Below are 25,617 nucleotides of genomic sequence, written 5' to 3' on the forward strand. Positions count from 1 at the left end.
ATTTTTTAATTAGTTTATTTTATGCAGTACATTTCTATTGTATAAAAAGTTTCATTTTAGTACATAATATGTAAATGTAGATGAAATTATAAACTGCTTACATTTGAGGATATAAAGTTTAGTTTGTATAAATTAGCCCTTGCCCTCTGTTTGTGAAAATTACGCACATAGATGGGCCATTATATAATGAAGGACTTGGGGAACTAAAAAATGCTTGTTAATTTTGTTTGCTTGCTAATTCTGAATTCATGTACCAAATAATAATAATAAACATACAAATTCATACTTGTGTGAGTTGTTTCTATGCAAATTTTTTTCTCATTTATCTAAGAGATTTATAATTTGGACTTTTTCTTTTATCAATTAAATTTTCAATGTTTTAAACAACTGAATTGATTCAAAAATGCTTTTGTCTTTGTTCTAATAATTTTATTTTAATTGAAATTTCTGTTTTTACTGACTAAATGTGCTTATAATATGTGTACACAGTAATACATTTATTTAATGTACATTTATGTGTTAGACACATATCTGTATGTAAAGTAAAAATGCTGTACCATAACCATTATTTACTTTGCATTATATGTAAATAATAGTGTAAAGCATTAATTAATTTATATTAAAATGCATTCACTTACAGCATATATTTTTTACTTTGAATTAAATGTATTATATTGTTTATTCTTTATAAACAGCATTAGAGTAATATATTAATATTATGTTAAATTTCAGATCGGTGCCATTGTAAATTGCAGGCAAAATAGCACCAAATTTGACACTAGTTGGTATGTAAATTTCATTTCTTAAAAATAGTTTACTTTTTTTATTATTTTTTCAATAAGCTTACATTAGGTTATTCATTTTCTGTTAATATGTCATTTATGTTATTAATTTGACAATCTCTTTGAGATATTGCAATGACAAAGTTATTAATTTGCAAAATATGAAGCATAGTGTATTTTTAACTGATATTGTAATTTTTTTTAGTAATTTTACTTGATTATAATCATCATTATCAATGATATTACAAGGAAAAGCAATCCATGAAACAATTAGGTAATAATAATGTTTGTTGAAAAAGACCTATCAAAATCTTTTGGCTCTTTTTTTATTATGACATCTTTAAAAGCATATGGGATATATGTTTTAGTAATCTTTTAATGTTTTGTAAATTGTCTGGTGAATTGTAAATACCTGTAATGTAACAATTTCTAATTTGGCAATTAAAAATTTTGCCCGAAAAAGTTACATTCTTATACATTCTTGAATAAGTAGCATGGATTTTAAAATTTTGTGAAGTTAGAAAGTTTTGACTGATTGCACTAAAGCATTTGATCATTTGCATTTAATAACATTCAGATGAATTATATTCTCTTTTAGGTTAGAAGATTTACATGAAACGATACTTCTAGAAACAATGGGAAATAAGATTACTCCTTTAGTAACAAATCCTGGTAGAATTCTATTAACAACTGGACGTCTTTATTTCCAGCCTTACAACAATGCCGAACCAGTGAGTCATTTTAATTTATTCAATCATCTATAGATGTTGTTGTAAAGCTTCTTGGACCTTGGTTAAAATTGCATTTTTATGATTTTAACACAATAGAAATTATCTCAGCTATGTAGATTGTTGTATAAAAGCTGTATAATTTTTTGTCATATGATTTTTGTTTAAAATCATAATAGTTGATACAGGTTATTTTAAAAAATCAAACATCCAAATCTGGCAACAACAAAAGAAACAACATATTTATTTATAGAAAGCTGTTTATCCATAAAAATTTGTATCTGTGTATTATTTCATAATTTAAAATATTCCCTGCTGCTATTAATTAGTTGTTTTAAAAAAGTGTTTCATTTATATTTATTTATTTTTTATATTTTAAATTTTTTTTTAAATAATGGCACTGATTTTTCAAAAAAGATATAAGTTGTAGCCCAGTGATATTTTATTTTACTGACTGTCATCTACATTTTTTACATTATACAAAATATCTAGGAATAGCTAATTTTTTAATTTTTGTAAATATTTTTTTAAAATTTTACTTACAATGTTCAAGTTTTGTAGCTTTATATAAATTTTATTTTATTTATTCTCAATAAAATGTTTTATCTGTTTTTTTATTTTTAAAAAAAAACATTTGCTTTTGTTTCAGTGGCCTGTTCTGAAAATAAAATTATCCAGTATTAAGCGAGTGATAAAAAGAAGATTCCTTCTCAAACAAGTGGTATAATAAAAATTCTTTAATTGTTAAAAAAATATAAAATGAATCTATATATTTATTTAAGTAATAAAATGTGTTTCTTAAGAGTTGAGAAAGAAAAATTTTACAATCTAAAAATTTCAAATCTTTTGTGCAATAAAAAGTATTGTTTTTATCTAAAAATGAATTTACATATGATAAGAAACTTGATATTTAAATTTTATGATTAATATCTCCTGCACATTTTTGAAAGTGTTTTTTTATTTATTTTTTATCTGCCTTTCATAAGGAATAATTTAAAAAAGTGGAGATAAAATATTATTTTTATAATATCAATCTAGAAAAGTGTTAAATTTTTCTTATTGATATAAGAATAAGGAATATTAAATGATTAATCTTTGACAGCAGAAATTCTCTAAAACTGCAGCAGGTGTTGCATAGTATTGCAGTATCTGCAGATTATTTTTAATCTTAGATTTAAAAAAAAAAAATTAAGAAGGATGTACTTAGACTCCTTTTTCAAACATCTCATAACCTGTTTCAAAATTATAAAACTGAGTTGAGAGAACACTGCAAGGAACAAAAAGTTTTTTTAAAAAAGTTTCTTTTCTTCCTGTTTACTTGATTAAAGACTTTTACTATTTAAGGATTTATTCCACTTCTTTTTTAAGTATAAAATTCAAATCAAGTTTAAATGACTTAAAGTTTTTATGTATAGTTTTTAAATACTGTATATTTGCAACATATATGTTAGATTAAGCTGGATTTTTATAGTAGTAATATTTTTTTAACTCTGTTAGAGTCTAAGACAAATTTGGATTCGTGACGGTAGTGCTGCAGATTTACTACATAAATTCTGATGCCAGGGATTCTTTTATTATCTGTATTATGTAAAACATTAATGTATATGTTGTTGAAAAACCAATGAAAGTTCTTCTCCGTGTTGGCAAGAAAGAAATGAAATATCATACAAGGAAACAGTCTTAAGCAAGTACAAATATAAGCACACTGGATATATATTTATATATAGATATTTATAGATATATATTTCTTGCATGAGCTACAAAAAGTTGAAACAAGCCAAATTATAAGTTATACATAATTTATTGGTTAAAAGTGACCAGCTCTATAAAATAACAAATTGTTCTGTATTCTATATTATATATATATATAAAAAATGCGTATAAATTTAAGAAAGCGATGGCATTACTTTTTTAGAAATACAGTAATGAAAACATCAAGTGAGTGAGTAGGCATAAGCAAGTTCAAATTTAAGTGCGACCCATTTCTATTTAGACATTTCTTGCACAGTCTGCACAAAGCTAAAAAGAACTGAACTAAAAGTTAGGCAGAAATGATAGGTAAAAAGTATATTAAAAAGCATACTTAAGGGCAATTCTCTCTGATGTAATCATGGCAATTTTCTAGAAGTTTCTTCTGGCCTAATGGTCCCCTGTGCCCTCTATTAACACCTAAAAGAAAGGTTAGTTAATATGGTAGATTTGATTAGTGGACACTCCACGATTATAGTTTAGTGTCTCTGTTATATTGTTCATTTCTGTACTGTCATATCAAGAAGGCACAATTTATAGCACGATAATTATGTTTATTGCAAGTAGGAATTAAATACTTCCCTGAAACTGATTAGTTATGATCTCTTTTTTTTGTTGTTTCATTTCAATAACAATTATTAAATAAAGATAGGATTGCGTGAATTTATTTTAGTGTTCGAAATTTTTTTGCTTCTGTGCATTTTTGTAGAAACAAAATATTTTATCAATTTCAAATCTTTGTTGTGGGCCTGTCGTTTGTTGTATGTCTGAATTCTAAAATTTAAAAATGTGTACATAAGAAAAATAAAGTTTTGTGGTTAAGAATTACCTCAGAGAAATTTGAATTGTTAACATTGAATTAAACATAATTTTAATTTAAACCTTTTTTATGACTACATTCATTTCTTAACTTTGTTCTTTGATCCTTATACATTTTATTTTTCACAACTTTGTGATAAAATAAAAAACATGTAGCTTCTGAACACTGAAATTTAAAATTGTGTACTCAAGAATAATCTAAACTGTTTACAATTTAAAATTAATATTAAATTGCATGTATTTAGAATTTTGTGCCGAGGAAACAAATATATATTTAGAAAAAAAATTTCTGAGAAAATTTTTATTGTCGAATTATTCTCAACTTTTGTTTTCGAAAAACTGTATAAAGCTAGACAAAAAGAACATATAAAATGTGAAATGAGTTTGTTGAAGGGTAAAGGTAAAAAGTAATCTTGGGTGTCGGCAAAAGTCAGCGAGCAGGGGACAGAGCTTCCTAGTAAAGATTTAAAATGTTTAGTTATTTAATGGAATGAAGGAATTTCTTTATGTTGATGAAGATATAGCTTCACTGAATTTCATAACAGTGAAGTCATATCTTCATCAACAGCAGAACTTTATAAACTATGTAAAGACCCAGACATAATAAAGTACACACGAAAAAAGAAAAAGGAGGACTGGGACTTGGGTGGTCCAACTGCTTTAAAAATTACTTTAGAAATACATAATAATAAACTGGAAATCCTTGGCTAAGAACAGAATGAGTTATGATAAAATTCTGTGAAAGGCCTGGGCTCACCTTGGTCTGGCCAGTGAGAAAGGAAGGAAGGAAGATATACTTATGCACTTATATTTGTCTTATAAAAAAACTTTGCTTGTAATAAGAAAATTTTTATCTTATCAAATTAAACTATTTTTATTAAATATTAAAAATAATTGTAGAATTGTAATTTTTATAGGGTTTAGAATTATATTGTTCGAAGAATTCTCCAGTACAACATTTATTTCTGTCTTTCAAAACGCAAAGCGAACGAGATATACTTTATCTGAAATTAGTTAATGAACCAGGTAAATTGTTTGGTTTCCTAAGTAGTTATTTTTTTCAGCCTCTTATAGGAAAAAATGTAATACTTTATATATTTAATATTTCAGCTGTGAAGCTGGAAGACAGAGATCAAGAAAATATGACACTATTGTGGCAGAATGGTGCTATATCTAATTATGATTATCTACTTTATCTGAACAGGTGAAACAAATCTGCTTGCATACATTCTTCTTTTAATTATTATTTGTTGCCTTTTTGGTGATGTTGCATTATTAGATCAAGCAAAACATGTTTTTAAAGTTTCAATAAACTTTAAATGTACTGAAAATTACTTGGCACCAAAAATTATACTATTGATTATTGATCGTGGTTAACACTTGATAATCTAGATTAACGTCAATTAATCAATTTGAACTTTAGTAAGTGATTAAGTTCTAATTGCCATTGATTTTTTATAATTAAAATTGGTAGAAGCATGTTTGTAATTGTGTCTATAAAGAAAATAATTGGAATTTTTATTTATTTTTAAAATTATTAATTCAAGAACGTGATCCCACATTCATTTTGCTTGAGCTTACCTGACCTAAAGAACCAAAAATAAATTACTATTAAAGAATGTGATATAAACTTAATTTCTAATTAAATAAAGTTGTGAGCCAACAGATATGATTGAAGTTTTCTTTTAAAGGCATGACAAAAAGTAGCTCCTGCACTTCAATGTGTAAAAATGCCTAATGCTAAACTTATATAAAAAATTCTTTTTCATGTATCTCTCGTGAGAAAAATATATTTGAAATAGTTTACTTTTTTTGTGTGTTTGGTTGGTCTTTTTAAGTATCTGAATTAGAAGTTAAGAAAAAAGTCATACTAGTTCAAGTTTAGTTTTGATTTTTATCAATGTAGCATTTTTGTATATATTTTTATGTGCCAAGGAAGTTGATGTAACAAAAGTTGATTTTACTTGCCAGGTAAAACATTTCCTTACCAGGGAAAAGTCACAGTAAAAATCAACTTTTGAACACATAAAAACATTTGAAAGAAACCTTGACAAAATAATATAATCTAATATACTTAAAACATATGCTTATATGTTTCTAAAATACCATTTGCCATGTTCATCCTCTAAATTTTTCAATTAATCTATTTACATTCTTTATTAGAGAGTTTTGGTTCAATTGAAACAATAGCAGTTTCAGTGCTTTAAACTAAAATCATTTTTATCATGTTTATAAAAAATTTAAAATATTACTTAATCTTAGTAATTTAAAAATGAAAACATGCCATTAACAAATGAAGGAAAGAAAGCTGAAAAGGAAAAAAAAAGAACACCTTTAAAATGACTTATCAGATATTTGTATCAAATTATTTTCTCATTGATAATAAAATTTATTTAGAAAATTCAAATTAAAGAAACTAACAGCAATTTTAAATCAATTTCATTGTTTAGTAGATATTAATTTAATGCAATTTTTTGAAAAAAATCTTGTTTAAAAAATTACATGTTGTAAAATCATCCAAATTTGCTATAAAAAGAGTTGTTTGTAGTAATTCAAAATACACAAGTTGCCACATTTGTTAATAGTATTCTTAAAAATTAAAACTTTTTAACTTTTAGTGATATTACATTTTTACTTCATTTTTATATTAATCAATGAATATGCTATATATATGAATATGTATTAATCAGTGAATTTTCAATTTAAGCTACCTAATGAATTTCAACGTTGAAGTTTTCCAATTATACTAAAATTTGTTTATTGAAACACTTGTAAATTTTGAATCTGAGTTAATACTTTATGAATGCAATGTTGAAAATTAATTCAATTTTTTAAGTCTCATTAATTTATTTTAAAAACTTTCTTAGTTTAGCTGACAGAAGTTTTAATGATTTGACACAATATCCTGTATTTCCTTGGGTATTATCAGACTATACATCTGAGTCAATAGGTGAGATGTTAGAATAGTTTCTAAAAGACTTTTTCACTTAAGAGAATTACACCATTTTTAAATGGTAACCATTTACTATTAATTTTTCAGATTTAAATGATCGGTCAGTGTTTCGAGATTTGACTAAACCTGTTGGAGCATTGAATGTTGATCGTTTGAAGCGTTTAAAGGTAAATAAATCATAGGACTTGATAGTTAATATTTTGAGTTATTTATAGTATATCCAGCTGTATAAGTCAACAACAAGCCTCCAAAATTTTATGAAAATAGGGGGTAATAACGTCGGACATTCATTGATTGTGAAATATTAATGCATTATAAACAATGTGATAAATATGAATCTGTATCAATTTTCTCTATACTATTTCTAATATGTTATATACTGATAATTTTGACTTTTCTCTTATCACATTTTCTTTACGTATAAGGGATTGTTTTGAAATGACACTTTAAATTACATTCAGAGAAGAAAATTAAAGATAATTTAAGTAAGTTACAATAATTTATTCAAGAGTATTTCAAAATATATAACATAATGAAAGCTTTTAAAACATAAAGTGATGTCACATGCAATATGATAAACATAATTATCAGGTCGCCTCACAGCATGTTTTGATTGATTTTTTTTTTAAAGATGTGCCTCATAGCATATTTATTTGATGGAAAATGCATCATATACACAGAGAACTATGTGAAATATTTTTTACTTGAGAAAATTTAGTGGACTTAATATTATTTTTTTAATGTTTTTTTAATTTTAGAATTTTTTATATTTAATTTAGTTTTAAGCGTTTGAATTATACAACCAACATACCAGAATTTTGCTATTTTGTAATCAAAAGTAGGTGGCGGTGATGCTCTTTTCTTCTGTAATAATGTCTTTGATGAATAGATCTTTGCCTTTTAAACTTAGTCAAGGTGCTTATGTGGCCCCTTGGTTTAGAAAACTTGAAGATCCTTGTTTTTTTCCAAAAAGTCTGGCAATTGGAGAACATACCATCTTACAAATGACGACCAAACTTTTATTTAATTTCCTTTAATCATCTGAAACTAAAGCATCTTTATATTTACTTTTTATAGGAACGTTACAATGAAATGGCGGAACCAAAATTTTTATACGGATCTCATTATTCTACTCCAGGTTTTGTGCTGTATTATCTCGTTAGGAATAGTATGTATGCTTGTGATTGATACCATTTTCTTCATATACATATATTTCTTCATGAACATTTTCTTCATATGGCTGTATCTATATTGGTATAATTTATTTCAGTGCCCCAATTTATGTTGTGCTTACAGAATGGTCGATTTGATCACCCTGATCGTATGTTTAATAGGTGAGTAATTGCTTTGAATTTGCAACCTTCTTATTTGCATTTTTTCCTGAGAAATAATTTGTACTTTCTTTAATAGTATTCCTGATACATGGCGAAATATTACTACAAATACTTCAGATTTTAAAGAGCTTGTACCTCAGTTTTACGACTTAGAAGAAAAAGGACAGTTTCTTCTGAATGGAAAAGTAATGTATATTTTTTTTACTTTAAGTATTTTATAACTTATCAGTGAAATTAAGTTAAATATGGAGATAAAAAAATATTTGAGTATTGTGGCCCGAGCTAGATCTCAGGGAGTTTAAAATGAGGAAAAGCTTAGTGCCAAATATTTTATTAATATACATATAGCACACGGACAAACAAATATAAGTTTAATTAACTAAGAAAAGGAGAAATAAAGAAGGAGGTCCATTCGGTTCGAAGTCTGAGCATCCACTGTCTTGTATGTGGTGGCGCTGTTGTAGCTTAGCGATGTGGTTGCTACAGTATACATATTAGAATAACTAATGCTTATTCTAATTCGCATACTCAAATATTTTTTCAACTGGTATTTTAAGCGCTTAAACTTATTTTAATTTATGTTTGTTGTTGAAAACATTAAGAATATTTCTTTATCTGATTAAGAGAAGCCTTTTCTTTTCTAAAACCATTTAATAAAGTTAGTTATTTTAGAACTTAGTTTTAACAGCAGTTAATTTTCAAAAATTATTTGTCAATTTTTTTAAAAATTTTCAAATTTTGATAAATTTTCAATATTTTGGTTACTTATTTTTATATACTTTACATGCATAAGTTTGTTTTAAAAAAATGTGGAGAATCTATAAAATTTCGTTAGGTGGTGTCTACCACTTACTTAAGCTTATGGTGTGTCTACCACTTACGTCAGCACTGGGGTTGATGCAAGCTGGGTCCGAAATTTGTATCAACCAGCCATTGCTGTGATTAGAACTCTGGTGACTTCACTGAGAGGCGAGCTCTCTTTCCATTGATCCACAACGGCTCAAGTGTGAGAGATAGATGTAATTTCCACACAAAAAAGAAGAAAAAAAAGCTTTGATTGTTTATTATAATTGTTCTTTAGTTTAACTGAATTGTTCTAACATTTAGGATAGACTAGAAAAATAAAATATTAAAAACAATGTAAATTTTAAAAAAAAAATTCTAAATATATTGATTTTTTTTACAAAAAAAAGATACATATTGTTTTTTGAAAAAATATTTGATAATTTTTATTATTGATAAGCTCAATAATAGCTATTTTTTTAATTTATGATTTATTTTAAATTATAGAGTTTAGACTTCGGAACTCGAATGAATGGGGTTAAAGTTGGAGATGTTGAACTACCCGCTTGGGCTAAAGGTAATGTTTACAGCTTGTTCTCATATTTAAATTTAATTTTTATTTCTTAAGTGACTGAAGTAACAGTTAAAGTTAATATTTATTTGCATCATTATTATACTTTTTAACTTGTTTTTTTTTTCATTTTAAATCATTTTAAAAAATAAAATCAATTTTTCATAAAATTTTATAGAAAATTGTTATCTTCTTCTTAGTGTGATTATTTGATTTGTAAACATCACTATTAAATTTTAAAAAATTGCAATTATTTCCTCCTTCCTCAAAGTGGGATTATTTGATTTTATAAATACAGTTAACTGGAAAAAAATTGCTAATGAATTTGTTGTATTTTGACTTTAACTGTGATTTTTTTATATTTAAATTCCAAAAGGAAATATTTTTCTATAATCCTTATTATTATTTTTATGTGTGAACTATTGCATTTTTTATTATTCATAGTATTTTTGCATGAGGTTGATTTTTAGTAAACTAATTTTACTCAAAAATGTTTTAATCATAAAAATTGCGTTATTTTATGTATATCTAAAAACCGCTCTAGATCTAAAACTTGGATGCCACCTGTATTAATTTCAACACACTATTTCCAATAAATCCTTTTACTTTTCAATCCTTTTCTTAAGAAAATATGAAAGTTGAATACACTTTTATTATAAAATGTTCTACATTTTGATGAGATATTATGAATTGGCCACTATCAACTTAATTATTAAATTGAAATTTTATACTTGAACCTTTTTTGTTATTTTGAAGTCAAAGCAAGAGTGAAGTAATTAACCATTGCCTTTGGAGTAAATGCTTTTTTAAAATCATTCTTTATTTTTGCTAACTCTTTCAATTTAATTTATCAAATAATAAACTATATTAAACTTTACTATTTCCTCTAGTATTTCTGCATTTTCTTATTTCACACCTATTTATTCACTCAAAGTGATAAATTTATGCGTGGAGCACCTATTTATATACTTAGTATTATTTTCCTTCAAAATTACCTAAATATTCCACTTAACCTAAATATTACGCTTAACCCACCTGACTTATTAACCTAGTATTGTGTAAGTTGCCACACTAATTTTAAACTTAAATTTAAAATAGTAAATTGAAATGAATGTTAACACGGAATTAAAGTAAACTTGGAGCAAACATCAGGTTTTCTTCATTATTTATTTTGTTTTTCCACCTTTGTGCATAGCTGGTTAAATTAAATTGGAGACAGTGGCCCCTCTTTATTTCAGACCATTTTCTGTAAAGCTTTTTTCTGAGTGAAATATGCACCATTTCACATTTTAAATTGTTTTAAGTGTTTTTAAAGATAATAAATTCAAAAATATTGTTTTTTTGTTTATACCCTTTCTGTTTTGAGACAATTATTATTTTTAAAAAAATCATTTCTTACTGCGTAACTCATTTTTAGATCCTGTTGAATGTGTGAAGATCTTACGAGATGCTCTTGAATCAGATTATGTGTCAAACAGCTTAAATCATTGGATAGATTTAATCTTTGGTTATAAACAAAGAGGAGAAGAAGCAAGTAAAGCTGACAATGGTAATTTTGCTTGGGTTACAAAATATTACAGATTTTTTCCTTGCTTTAAAAATGTTATTTTTAAATCTGATTGAGCATCACTGCAAAAACTTTATATGTAAGTGTAAGCTTTAATATTAAAATAAAAAAATTTAGCAATAAAAAAATTTTGTTTTTGTGCATATATTTTTATTTATGGTTTTATTGTGTACTAGCTGAATACTCGTTTTTCATACGGGGTGAAAAAAAGTAAATAATGAATAAATCAGTATTAAACAACACTATGAAATCATGTGCGAAACTGAGAAATGTATCAACACAATTGGTAAAGCTAAAATAATTCCATTTAAGTTTATTTATTATATTTTCACTTTCCCAATGACTGTACGTTATTAGATTAAGCAAAACCTGCACATTTGGCATGATGCTGTTGCTCAAGGTTAACTCATGATAGTAAAAATTTACCAGAATTAAACTATTTTTTCTGGTATTTATCTCTTACAAAGGACTGCTAAAAAAACCTCTTCCAATTGTTTTTGTATTAACATTGCAGATGTAATAGGTACCTTAATACAAATTTTACACAAATTGCCTTGATAGCAGTAGTGCCTATTACCAAAATTAATTAAGCATCATTGTCAATACAACTAAACTAAATATGTTTAAAATCAAACACAATTTTGACAACTTCATTTTTTCTATGCGATATTAAAGTAAATATAATAATTGTCTTAATGTAATTTTAAAATATAAAAATGGGGATATGCTCCTTTCTCATAATATGCTGGCTCTTAAAAATTGGTTGTGGCTTCTAGAAATTTTGAACATTTGTAGTATAGTTAGTTTCTTTTTTCTAGCATTTGTTTATAATTTTCAGTTTTGGAAATTTTGTCAAACTATCTTACTCTAACTTATTCTTATTTTTCAGTTTTTTATTATTTAACTTATGAAGGAGCTGTTGATTTGGATAGGTATGACTTCTTTTATTATTTATGTTTAATTTCATGAAAGATAAAATAATTTTATAAAATTCAGACACACTAAAAAAATTTCCATTTATAGAAATTACATTTTTTCCTTTTATTTATGCTACTTCCAAAGTTGTTTTAATATTCTATTACATTATAAAATATTTAGATACTTATGTGTTTCTTTAGTGTTTTTGACTATTTTCTAATACAATCAAATATTTGAATACAATAACAAAACTGTCCAATGGGTTATAATTATTTTTTAGTGCACTTTACTTTTATATATAATTTTAGACCATGAAAATCATAAGTTAATAAAAGGAATTTTTTTTAAAGCTTAATTAAGAACTCTAGTTTAGTTTTGAATGCTCGTTTTAACAGTAATTCTTAAATGTTTAAAGAAGCAACTGATTAAGAAAATTGCAGTGTCTTTAAAGTTAACTAAGCTGTAGCTAGTGCTATTTCTTTTTTTTTCTTTAAAATAATTTTTTTATTGTATTAATTTTATTTGCAGCATTAAAGACATCAATGAAAGATATTCACTGGAAGTGCAAATCATGGAATTTGGACAAATTCCTAGACAACTTTTTATTAAACCACATCCTCAAAGGAGAATTCTGTCTGCCTTAGATGATAACATGCCTGAATCTCTTGAAAAATTATTGAACTCAAATAAAGAAAGAAGTAATTATTTATTTTACCTTAATACAACAAAGTACGATGTTCACCAGAAATAAAATTAACCACCTGTAGAGAAATTATGAAAAGCGTAATTTAATATTGTGTAATTACAGCTCTGAATTTGATAACCTTTTAGACTAAGTACACAAGGTTTTGCAGGCACCTCGCATCTATTATGAGCCACGTGCTGAGGATTTTGACATGCAAATCCTCTAAATTGTAGAGAATCTAACAGTCAAAAATTGGAGTGCGTTGTTGTTTTCAAGTGGCCAATTTGACTAGACCAATTCCATAAGTCCATAAACTTCCAAGGAGTCTAAAAACAAAGGAGGTTTTGAAAAAAATATCGTCCAACTTAAAATTAATGCAGGTTAAAATGTGGTGCGGTTGTGTCGTAGTAATCTCACAATCTCTGCAAATACTAAAAGCTTTTTGTCCCTGTACATATGAGCGATACCTCAAGTGACCATTGACAAAGCGTGATATGGAAGTCCCTCAAAAAGCAGGGTACCCAAGAGAATTTTCTACAGTACCAATTGTGTGTAAGAGGGTCCCCTGAGATAGCCATATGTGATTTTTTTTTCAATTAACAGTGAACATTGCAAAATATGTCTGCAATAAAACATAAAATATTTAAGGCTATGTTTGGGAAGTATCATTACAAGAGAAGAAGTATTGAAAGACTACAGATATGAGTAAATAATTTGTAACAAATTAATAATAAATTAATAAATATTATTGTAATATTTTTAAGTCAAGATATGCTGTATTATTTTAAAAATAAAACAATGACTTTTTCTACAATTTAAAAAATATAGTAATTTTCTACATTTTTTATTCTTTTTGTGATATCAACGTTTGTCTGTATTCATTATTCTATAAAACAATGTACAATTGTCAACTGTGCTTTGTTTAGCTCTAGTTCATGTTCCAAAATTGCTGATAGGAAAGTTTTAAATATTTAGTAAATTTTTAAGAATTTTATATGATGCATTAGTCATGATAGATTTCAAATTCTAAAAATTTAAATTTTGAGTAAAAAAAACATTTAGGAAGATTAATAGGTTAATTTTTGCTATATTCGGTAATGGTTTTGTTTTTGAAATGTAAAGAATTTGTTGGCTGCATGGATAATCTAGTTGTTTTTTTGTTACTGATTTTCAAACATATTTAGAGAAAGATATGCTAAAATTTTAATTGGTAATAGAAAAGAAGTGGAACTTATAAAGTTTTTGGATTTTTTAAAGATGTTTTTAAATAATTGCTCTAATTGTATCAGAGATGAAAAATTAAAAGGGAGAAAAACACATTAATTTAAGTTTTTTTTTTAAATGGTAAATTAGATTTCAAAATTAATATTATTTTAGTTGCATGCTTAATTTATTTTTGATTTTTAGGTACCTCAAATACAAGTACAAGATCTGAACATTCTTTCTTGAGATGGAACAAAAACATTTCTAAACTTACTCTGAATTTGGAGTGCAAATTTCACAGAGAGTTAGTTGTATTTTTATTTTATGCAGTTGCTTTATTGTCAACTTACTTCTTACTCCTTATATATGAAATACTACTTTTACAAAAAAATCAATTTATTTTGTCAATAAATTTCTTTCATAAATTCTTGCATATTATTTTACAGGGTTATCACTGATATATGCATCACAAAAGACAAGAAGTTTATATTTTCTGTTTCAAAAGGTAGGAATAAAATACTTATTTATTGAGTATTTTTTTTATCGATAATATTATTTTTATATTATATCAATATTATTTTTCTATAAAAGTCGATTGATATTATTTTGATATAAAAGTGCCTAATGAATTTTCAGAAATCTTCAAATTGTGATACTTATAACAATATTCAACAATTGTATTTAAAAAGAACAAATCAACTCTAAATTACACTACATTCTTTTACTTTGTATATTAGGTGTACTATCTAATTGTTTACTTTTTGTAAATGTGATGCTTTTTGCTAATTTTTTTCTCATTTTTGTTAAGTATCAATTGATTACTATTTACATGGCTCTGTATGTAAGAAATCTAATGTAGAAACAATGAAAATTGATGAAACATAAAACTTGAATCTCAATAAAAAATCCAATTTTATTAAGATACATTATTTTATTTTGTATTTAATGAAATGTATATTTTATATATTTTGTTGTTTGTTATTTGCGATTAGACTATTTCTTTATTTATAATTTTTATAAAAGTTTTATTTGAGTATCTGGTCTATATGTGAGAAATTCTGGTAGAAAAATAATGCGAAATTCGCTGAGACTGACAAAACATAACACAAACTTTATAACAATGCATAATAATTATATTAAAAAAGAATAATTTAACTACAAATTTAGATTGGTTATAATTCTTTTCATTAAAAGCTGGGTTTGTTAATGTTTGTGTCTTGTTATTATCATCAAAATCTTATAGCTTATGCAGAATTTAAAAAAAAAATATTTATTAATAGAAAAAGCAAAAATATTACTTATTAATCTGTCTAAAATAAACTCAGTGACACTGTGCTCATCCCAGTTTTCTTGACCTTGGGCTCTGGGATGCTGGAGTAGATGTTCCAGTTGGGTGGTTAACTGAACGTGGAACCCCCAATGTGAAGGGGTGGAAGGCTGAGTCACCCTTGCCCAGTCCAAGGATAGAATCCCAGACCTGTGGTACAAAAGCGCGAAGCGCCTCCTGTCTTATTAATCTAACTGGCTGTATTATAAGTGCAAAGAAGAAAAGTCTCTTAGACTTGCACTAAGTTCTTTTTGTTAATGAAATTTTTCACCAAAAACTGGTTTAGTAATGAAAATATGTCTTTATTTATTTATTTTTCATTTGACAGATGGACTTTTGAAAATGTATTCACTGGAAGAAAAAAAACAATTGAGAAGCATTAAAGTTTACAATATGGTAAGTTTCTTCACTATCTTATGTTAGATGTAGAATTTTTTCAGAAAAATTTTCTTTATTTTATTAATATTTTTTTTAATATTCTATGTATTGAAAAAGGAATTGTTTAGCTCCATCAATTAAAAAAAATCAGATAAAAGTTTTTCTGCGCAATTGTATAAAAATTTATTTTTTATAATTTTAGGCTTTATCATCTTGTTCTTTAATGGCAGATGACAGAACTGTTATTGTAGGTTCCTGGGACAATTACATGTAAGTTTTTACATCGCTTGCAATGTATTATTATTCTTAATTTTTATTGACTCTAAAAAAATGTAATTAAAAGTAGAGAAGAATATATATATCGTAATATGGTATATCTAACATATATCTGTAATATTGTACATCTAATATATATATATTTATATATATAACCACAAATACCTAACGGTCATTTTTAAGTAGAGTTAAAACAAAAATAACGCTAATTGAAACAAAATGTAGATTGGAGTATTTGTAGGAGCATATTAGTACTGTTATTGTTATAATACAGTGATATTCATTGAAAAAAATTTGCCCTAATTTTGTTTTTCTATTATTTTGGGCACATCTGAGGGCATAAAGTATTTTGATGAGAAATGTGGCATACCCCTAAAATTTTCTGCGTACCCCCCACAGTACAGTTGCCCACTTTAGACACTACCATAAAGTTTATTTAAATAGCTTTTTAAGCTATTGTTAGTGCATGCCAAACAAAAACTTAAATCTCACAAGTAATTAGGTGTAAAATCTTTACAATTATTTGAGAATTGTTTATTTGATTTTGATTACAGTACTTTTTATATATATANTCCACATCCAGTTTTATATATATATATATATATATATAATGTTATATTATAGTGATTTGTAGATTGTTGTGATTTTTTATCACAACACGCTTTCTATTTTTAAATTATTATTACCAATTTCATTTTCACTAAATGATAATAAATTATTAATTCTTTAGATACATTATATCAAAAATAATTTTATACATTTTTTAGATACTTGTATAATGTAGAATATGGAAAACTCTTAGCAACAACAATGGCTCATGATGATTCTGGTAGGTATGTCTTGTTAATCAAACATCATTTGTGATAAAATATTATTTGTAGCATTGTTTAACAAAAGTACTTCCTTAAGTACTGCAGTTTACTTTGAAAATATAATGATTCTGGTATTTGCTTAATTATATATTATAATTGAAGATTTTAGTTGCAGAATTTGTTAAATAATAGTTAAATAATAGTAAGAACTGAAATCTTTAGGCTTAGGAGCATGATATAGTAGTTAGCTGTAAGTAGGAAACATATTTATTCTGGTGATTTAGTGAACGATTTAGATAAGTCGAAGATCATTTCAGTTTAGTGAACATGTTAAATAACATTTTGAAATCATTCAAATATCTATGTTTAAAAACATATTATAGTATGCTGTGTGTAGGAAACATTATATTTATTCTAGTTTGGGTTTAAAGAAGCTGCTTTTCAATTGAAAGTGATGTTCTTTGCTTTCTAATGGGATTTGGTGGAAGACTTAGATAAGTGGATGATCATTTGATTTTGGTGGAAAAATATGTTGAATGTCATTTTGGAAGCATTCAAATATCTGAGTTAAGAAAATATTATGGTTTACTGTAAATAGAAAAAATTTATTCATCGTGACCACAGTTTTAAGAAGGCATTTTTCTATTGTTTCTATTCATTTTAAAGTTTTTTTTTTTAATTTTTTATTTTTTAAATATGTAGCCTAATAATGTCTGAAACTAAATTTTTTAAGTTTGAAATTTATTTATTTATTTGAACTTGTTTAGAGAAAATTTAATTTCTGTTCTGTTAACATTAAATTATTATTTGTCCACATTTAACTAAAAAGTTGAAATAAAAAGGATAAAATTAACTTTCATTATTATAATAATATTCAGAAAAGCTTATTTTACTTCATGCTCTCTAAAATCTTTACAATCCCCACAATTGTACAATAAAAGAATTTAAAAAAAAAAAGAATAAAATAAAGCTTATTGACTTAATGGTTGAATGTTAGTTTACTCATTTGATTTTAAAATTTCATTATAATGTCACTCTAAAAAACTTATGGTTTATCCATATTATTTAATAGACTGAATTGTAATCTTCATCATTTGTAGATCTGACTTAAAAATAATTAAGTTGATTGTTTATTAACGTACGTGACTGAAAAAACTCGTCATTGCTTAAAACTTTTTTAAAAATTTGTTTATTTTTATAAAAGTTGAGCTTGTTTCAATTGAAAATGTATAGGTTAACTACATTTTCGAAATTAGAACTTTTAGAGTTTTCTAGCTTGAATTAAAAAAAAGATTGATTTTAATTTTTCCATGTAATACAATTTACTGCAAAAATAGATTTTTAGTTTTTGTAGTGTTTGAGACACTGCCAAAATAAATTATTTAAATAAGAAAATTAATTTTCTAGACATGTTAAAAAAAAATTTTTAGTATTTTGACATCTAAAAATTTTTATTAATATATTCCTCATTCAGCAATACTTTGATTTCAAAATATTGTTTAGAACATCAAATAATTGTTATCTAAGTTACAGTAGTAAGAAAATTACAGATTTCATAAAATAACATTAAAATACAATCAATGTTAGGCTTATGTGTTCCTACTTCCTGCGATTAGATAATTACCAAAATGCATTAATTATAAATTTTATTCAGTTACAGATCTTAGTTTTATGAATGGTATCCTTGTCACTGCTTCTTTAGATTCAACTGCAAAGGTAAGAATCTCATCACAATTATATCAACGTTGATAAGTAACACATTAAATATAACAGTTTGTATAACAGAGAAATTCTCATTCTAAACAATTTCTCATGAAAATTTTACTACATAAAATCAAACGAAAATTACAAAATTTTTAATTTTAATTTTCTGTTAAATTAGGCACTGTGATAACTGACCAACAATGGGATTCTTAATTTTAGCTTTAAAGACTAGTCCACAAAAAAAATTGTAAATACTAAAAATGTTAGTATATTTCTGGAAATTCCTTACAAAATAGTGAAAATACATTGCTCTATTTTCTAAATTAGTTATAAATAAATATGTTTTGATGGTTTGTATTATAAAATATGCATTTATCAGTTTAAGTTTGTAAAAAAATGGAAGTGAAATGTGCAAAGTTAATAATAATTTTGAATCAAAAAAGAAAAAAAAAATATTCAAGCTAATGAAAATACTTTAGTAACTTAAATTTTGATGGAATACTTTTTATTTTGTATAAAGATATATTTAAAGTAATTTTTTATTTTTATTTTACTAAATCCTTTTAAGATGGTAAAGAAAGAAACTGATTTTCGTTCATAAGAAAGTAACTCGGAATTTTGAAAAATAGCTTAATGTTAACAGATATTTATCGATACAATATTGATACTGTTACCATTGTTAAAGATCTTACCTGAAGATTCGACCATTTTAGAGTTCAATCTGTTTAGTTGTGTCAAAAGCTGTTTTTCTTTTTAGGTCTGGTTATATGAATCAAGTGAGGGAATGAAGCCATCATTTGATCTAAAGGTCAGTGCCACATTAATTATTTAGTAATTCAAAATTTATATATATATATATATATATATATACAGTCAAACCCCGCTATAGTGAACCTTCAAGGGACCGAAATTTCGGTTCACTATAACCGGGAGTTCACTATATCCGTTACGCAGGCAATTTCACTAATGGTTCCCAAACTCCTCCCTTTTATTACATTATATTCATATAACATATACACATTATTCAAATAAATGACTGAAAAATATTATGTAGTAGCAGAAAATGTGTTATTTTTCATCACTCTTCGTCTTGCGTACAAAAAAAAGATTTGTAATCTTTAGCTGATGAGCAATTCTCAACATCAGATATGGAAGCACTTCCCGACTCTCAGATAATTTTTCCTGAATTTCTGTTATTCCGCTTTTTAAACCTGTCTAACCTGCCATTCGAGCACATTAAAGTAGTTTCTATAGATGGTTTTAAAAATCGGTATATNGTCGAACTCGTTTATAACGAGCACAAAGGGACCGTAACATGTACTCGTTAAATCCGAGTGCTCGTAATAAACGGGTCCTTAAGGCAGGTGTGCAACCAGAAGAGGGAGGTCAAATGATTGAGTTTACTTAAAATTTAATTAATACTTACTTACTTTAATTACATTAATTAATTTAATTAAATACTTTACTTAATTTAATGATAACTAACCAAACGAACTCAGAATATCCAAAGTGTTCAGCAAATTTTTCTGCTTGCACTTTTAGAATAGGTCCACTCACAGGTAAATCAGCACTACATTGCACCTTCATCTATTTCAATAACGCTTCGTCCAAATCCTCTTTCGAACACTTCCTCAGTCGCTTACAGTCTGTTTTATTTTGGTCGTATGCATCCATTAACTTGGCTTTGTTTCTTAGCAGTGTGGAAACAGTAGATGAAGACAATCCATACCTTTTGCAGATTTCGATATTTTTAACACCGTCATCCAACTCCGGTAAAATTTTAACTTTTTCGTTAACCGATAAAGTTTTAGATTAGAGCAATAAGTGCAATTAAGTTTCAGTTCGCGGTTTTTTTTTTCGATTTCTCGCGCATTTTTTACCATTTTGAAAAAAATATAAGACAGAAAGACTAGAAAGATGAGAAAAAAGGTTGCAAAACAGAAAAATATTGCTCGCTAAAACCGGGTCTTGCTCGTTAAAAGCGACTTTTGTTCCATAGACTTAACATTGATCCAACCAAATATTCTCGTTTCCCTCGGTAAATCCGAGTTCTCGTTAAATCCGAGCTCGTTATAAACGAGTTCGACTGTATTTGGATAGTCAAAGCAATTTCGATTATAGTAAAAAAATTATCAATATTAATTTTAGCTTATATAACTTAATTAGCTACTTAGATCAGTCTTGATAGTTAATAGCCACAGCTTTTGTGTTTCAATGAATATGTTATGTTGTTAAAATGTTTCATCTTCTTTAAAATATTTCCATTGCCTTAGTAAACTCTGTTTAATTAAATTCATAAGGGAATAAAAAAAATTGAATCACTCAAAAATATGCATTGTTAAAAAATAATTATTATAAATGCTGTGAAACTGTCATGAAATGTTTAACAATAAACATTGTCATCTTAAATAAAATGACACATTTTGTAGTGAAAAGAAAAGTACAATTGTATGATTTGGTATAAAAAGGATAGTACAATAGTACATCTTCTAGTAAACAAAAAAAATGCTATTCATTATGTAAAAAAAGGAAATTATATGTCAGTTTATGCCCTAAAATATTATTTATAATACAATTTTTTTTTATTTTGACTTTTTACTAGGCAGAATTAGATCACGAAGCTAGTGTTTGTTGTTTAAGTTTGAATGACAAAAATCATCTTCTTGTAACAGGCACTGATTCTGGTGAAGTGTACATTTGGGATATGGATACATATTATTTATTAGGTCGTCATTTGTGTAAGTACTGCATAATTCAAAAACTTAGTATCAGAACATGTTAAGTAATTGTGAAAAAATTAGTTTTAGAATGTATAAATGCATATGTAAACATATTATATGTTATTAAATTAACATATTAAATTTCTATGACAAAATCTTAACAGAAAAAAATTAGTGTTTCGTGTTTATCCTGTCCAATATCCTGTTCTTAAGCCCAGAAATAGAATTTTTTTAACACTTTATGAATTTCATGACTTTATGAAGTCATGAATTTCAGTATTGAACAAAATTTGTCATGAAATGTCATGATTTTAACTATTTTTTTTAAAAAAAATCATGGATTTAGGTATGACTTTTTAGAACATGTTTAGTATGGAACTCAAAAACTCTATATCTCGAATTTTTTTAACAACTTTGAGATATCGAGAACATACTGTATATAAAATTGGCCAATTATTTTTTCCTCTGAAACATCTAAAAAAATTAATACGGGTATAATTTTTTAAGTTAGGCAAAAAAATTTTATATTAAAGATAGTTTACATAGTATTTTGGAGAAGAAAGACTAATATTTATTCTTGTTTTTTTTTCTAGTTCACAAAGATGTAATTCATGCTGTACCATTTAGTCCAGGTAAGTAAAATGGTTTAAATTGTAATTTAACACGTTGTTGACTGGTGACGAGTTAACTTGCCTTTTCATAACTATTTTGTAATTATTTGCTGTAATTTCTGTCAATAGTTCCAGATACATCAATATCATAATATTTAGATTTTATAAATATAGATATCTAGATATAAACATAATATATCAATATAATATCAACCTTGTAATAGTTCTAGATATAGTTCAATTTATAGAAAATTTTACTCAAATATGTAATTTTTGATTTCCCAGATGGTCAGAAAATAGTTACTTGTGGAAGTGATGGTGTGTTGAATGTTATAGATGTGAATACTGCTACACTGCTCTATAGTACAGAATGTGCAGAAGGCATTAGGTAATTAAAATATATCTTTTTTTTTGGAAAAAAAGGAATAACTTTAAACTTAACAAGTAAATAACACATCTTACTTCTTTCTCTATGTAGTTTTAACCGAATTTGTATGTTGCATAATAAGACATTATTTTAGTCAAATTATAGTTGAAAAAATATAGAAATACTTTTATCCTTCTCGTTTCAGGTGTATTTTATGGGATGGTTGTACGGCATTTGTTGGAACATTATCTGGAAAAATTCTTTTATGGGACCTTATGAATCCAGAGTTATTAGAAACCATAACAGCACACACAGGTATGATTTTAGTTGTTTTTGTATGAAAAATAAGTGAGCTAATGGTAGCATGTTAAATGATAATACAAATCTTCTCAAAATGTGCTATGTGGGGCATTTAGTGAACTGCATTACATTTCCCTGTGTTTCTCCAAAAGGTAGAGCATGTGTACTATGAAAAAAAAAGTTTAAAAAATATTATTTACTCCAAAAAAGGGAGGGGGGAATTATTATTATATANTATATAGATAGGTTCAAAATGAAGATAAAACAAAGGAAAATTACAGACATATGGAAAAAAAAAGGGGGGGGAGAAAGGAAATAAAAAATATCAAACAACTGGAGAAAAAAAAAGGATAAAATTTTTTTTAAAAATCCGGAAAATAAAAGATATAATTTTTTCATCAGCCCACACGATTATATCCGCAAAAAAGAGTGCTTTCTGATATTGTATCAATACAGTGTGAGGAGCACTCAAAAAAAATTTTTCAGAAATTACAACAAATAAAATAGAAAACAAAAAGTCAAAATAACACGTAAAAACAGAAAATAAAATAAAAATAAAAAACAGAATAAAACATAGATGAAATATAAGTTTCATTTATAAAGCATGTAGCGAATTCAAATGTACTTACATGAACGGGAAACTTTTCAAGAATGATTTTTATTTTTATATATATATATATTGTATATATATATACTATGGAGAGAAAAAAAGTTGAAAAAATATTTTTTGCACAAAAAATAGGGGTTAAACATTATTGCATATATATATACAGGAGGACCTCAATTAAACGAATTCATTTGGGCCAACAAATCCATTCGTTAAATCGAATATCAATTTTTGTAAAGAGTAAGGTATAAAAATATCAATGCAAAATACCCTTAGATACTACGTTATTAGTTTACTACGAGCTTAAAAACTATAAGTTATACGTTAAGTTATATTCTTTAATGCTAGTTGCTTTTAAAACTGAATACATTGTACGTACATATAATTGCACCCTTGGATTAGGGTGTGAAAAAAATATTCAAAGTTTTAGTTTTATGCGCGAATTTTTTTCCAGTGATTGTTGTTTGTTAAATCAAAGCTAAAAATTTGTTAAATGAGACCATTTTAACATAATTTTTGTTGAGACAGAAAAAATATTCAATGAATCGTTAAATTAAAGTACATAAAATCGAGGTTCGACTATATATATATATAATATTAAATTCATGTCAAAAGGCAACACCAAACAACATTTCAGTACATCAGCCACATAGAACTTTGCAACACAAGTGCAGATCTAAACACATTTCTTCCTTTTATTAAATTATTGTGTAAAATCAAGTAAAAAATTTTTTAATTTAATAAGACCACAATGTTAAATAAATTGTGAATTGTTTGCAAAAGGAATTTAGAGCAAAAATAATAAGAAATGAACTTTAATCAGTGGAATCTTATGTCCTGCAAGCTTAAATTATTGACAGATCTTTCATTGTCAATGGTATTTAGTTATTCAGTACATATCTGTGAGAAAAATCTAATGCTTCATGTTGAATTTCCTACTTCTAAGATGCTCCTGAATTTTAAAACAATTGATATTGTTTTGCAATTGGTGGTCCACTAAAATATTATTAAATGTCTAACGTGAAAAAAATTATAAATTTACTTACATATGTACTGCAATGCTACTAAATGGGCAGTTCTCAAAAGTCTGGAGATGATGGAAAATTCTGTGACAGGAATCAACACAGGAATTAACAAGTCATATTTTTTTTCGGCACAAGATTTTGTGTAAATTTGTAACTTTACTAGTGACAGGAATTAAAAAGCCATTAAATTTTTTAGTTTATTTGTAATTCTATGTAGTGACAGGAACAAATAAGTCATTATTAAAATATTTTTCTTGCATAACATAATGATCTGAGAATTCAACATAAACTTATGCAGAACCTGATCTAAGACTAGAACTGTCAAACATAAAGCTAAATTTTGAATTTCCACAAATATTCCGTCAAGAGTTTGAGTTTTTCAAATTTAACATAAAGCGAATTGGTTTTACGAGTCAGTCTCTTATTCATTTCAGTTATTATATTAATTATATAGATTTTTGTACTAAGATATTTTTTGTTTCTTCTTATAAATTACATTGTAACAATAATATATGTATATATAAAGTTTTTTGCTTTACCTATTAAAGATAATTACAATAGGGTTTTGACACTTATTTTTTCGGATTTTAGAAAGTGGTTAGCGAGGCAAAAGGTTTTAAAACCACTATGTTAATGCATATTTTAAGTACGAACTCAAATGTTTGTGGTTTTAAGACTAATTATGGTTGAATGTATGAAAAGTATATTAATTACTTCTGTCATGCTTTTATAATAAAATGGTTTTCAATTAGGAAAAAAAAATTATATATTTCATTAACAACTTCCTTACATGAATTATTAATTTAATTTTTAAAATAGAAAAGGCATGATTTTTACTTTTTATGTTGCGGTTAACTTTTAACCAACATTATCTTCATGTTGCTTTAAAGTCTAAACAAACATTATTCATTCAAAGAGAGGAATGCAAATTACCACCTCAAACAGAAAATTACTAGAGGAACTGGTTCAATTTTTCTCCTATCTACCAAGTCTTATTTTAAAAATATTTAAGTGAATAACTTAATTGTGAAATTTTTTTCTTCTGATCCTTGTACAATTATTGTTGCCCTGTGTACAATTAGTGAAAATTTTAAATTATTGGTTGTCATATAGATAATTTATTTCTTATTAAGTTTCTAAACTTGTAAATTATAAACTTATAGATTAAAATTATGAAATTAAAATAATCTTTCAGTATTGTTTAGTTATTTTTTTACATAAATCTAGGTCCTGTGACTTGCATAGCTGCATCAACAGATGGTAAAATTTTAGTAACAGGCGGAGGTGATTATAGAGTACTTGCTTGGCGTATAGAAGATGGCTGAAAATTCTATGAATGTATATAATCTAATTTTTATAAACTGTAAATAAATAAAAAGTGATAATTTATGATATAAA

General features: G+C 25.9%; 1 protein-coding gene across 2 annotated transcripts in view; it reads left to right on the forward strand.

Annotated features, from left to right (window-relative positions):
• Positions 1 to 25,617, forward strand: part of LOC107441153 (protein FAN) — a 38,862-nt gene extending 13,245 nt beyond the window's left edge. The window contains exons 8-33 of one of the 2 annotated variants that reach the window (XR_011638109.1): positions 733 to 785; positions 1,381 to 1,513; positions 2,160 to 2,231; positions 4,996 to 5,104; positions 5,189 to 5,282; positions 6,946 to 7,028; positions 7,119 to 7,198; positions 8,109 to 8,199; positions 8,302 to 8,365; positions 8,442 to 8,550; positions 9,656 to 9,725; positions 11,137 to 11,268; positions 12,176 to 12,218; positions 12,733 to 12,902; positions 14,297 to 14,396; positions 14,539 to 14,597; positions 15,748 to 15,815; positions 16,000 to 16,067; positions 16,841 to 16,902; positions 18,540 to 18,601; positions 19,347 to 19,397; positions 21,196 to 21,327; positions 21,903 to 21,941; positions 22,206 to 22,308; positions 22,493 to 22,602; positions 25,447 to 25,617. Coding sequence is in view for 1 of the 2 variants with exons in the window: in XM_043039703.2 (XP_042895637.1) it covers positions 733 to 785; positions 1,381 to 1,513; positions 2,160 to 2,231; positions 4,996 to 5,104; positions 5,189 to 5,282; positions 6,946 to 7,028; positions 7,119 to 7,198; positions 8,109 to 8,199; positions 8,302 to 8,365; positions 8,442 to 8,550; positions 9,656 to 9,725; positions 11,137 to 11,268; positions 12,176 to 12,218; positions 12,733 to 12,902; positions 14,297 to 14,396; positions 14,539 to 14,597; positions 15,748 to 15,815; positions 16,000 to 16,067; positions 16,841 to 16,902; positions 18,540 to 18,601; positions 19,347 to 19,397; positions 21,192 to 21,327; positions 21,903 to 21,941; positions 22,206 to 22,308; positions 22,493 to 22,602; positions 25,447 to 25,544 (2,259 nt within the window). In the remaining variant the exon portion in view is untranslated. Of the gene's footprint in view, positions 1 to 732; positions 786 to 1,380; positions 1,514 to 2,159; positions 2,232 to 4,995; positions 5,105 to 5,188; positions 5,283 to 6,945; positions 7,029 to 7,118; positions 7,199 to 8,108; positions 8,200 to 8,301; positions 8,366 to 8,441; positions 8,551 to 9,655; positions 9,726 to 11,136; positions 11,269 to 12,175; positions 12,219 to 12,732; positions 12,903 to 14,296; positions 14,397 to 14,538; positions 14,598 to 15,747; positions 15,816 to 15,999; positions 16,068 to 16,840; positions 16,903 to 18,539; positions 18,602 to 19,346; positions 19,398 to 21,191; positions 21,328 to 21,902; positions 21,942 to 22,205; positions 22,309 to 22,492; positions 22,603 to 25,446 lie in introns of both variants that reach the window. The other variant, XM_043039703.2, reaches the window with a different exon arrangement.

This window comes from Parasteatoda tepidariorum, chromosome 10 (genome assembly GCF_043381705.1).
Source record: "Parasteatoda tepidariorum isolate YZ-2023 chromosome 10, CAS_Ptep_4.0, whole genome shotgun sequence".
In the NCBI taxonomy this organism is placed as follows: Eukaryota; Metazoa; Arthropoda; class Arachnida; order Araneae; family Theridiidae; genus Parasteatoda; species Parasteatoda tepidariorum.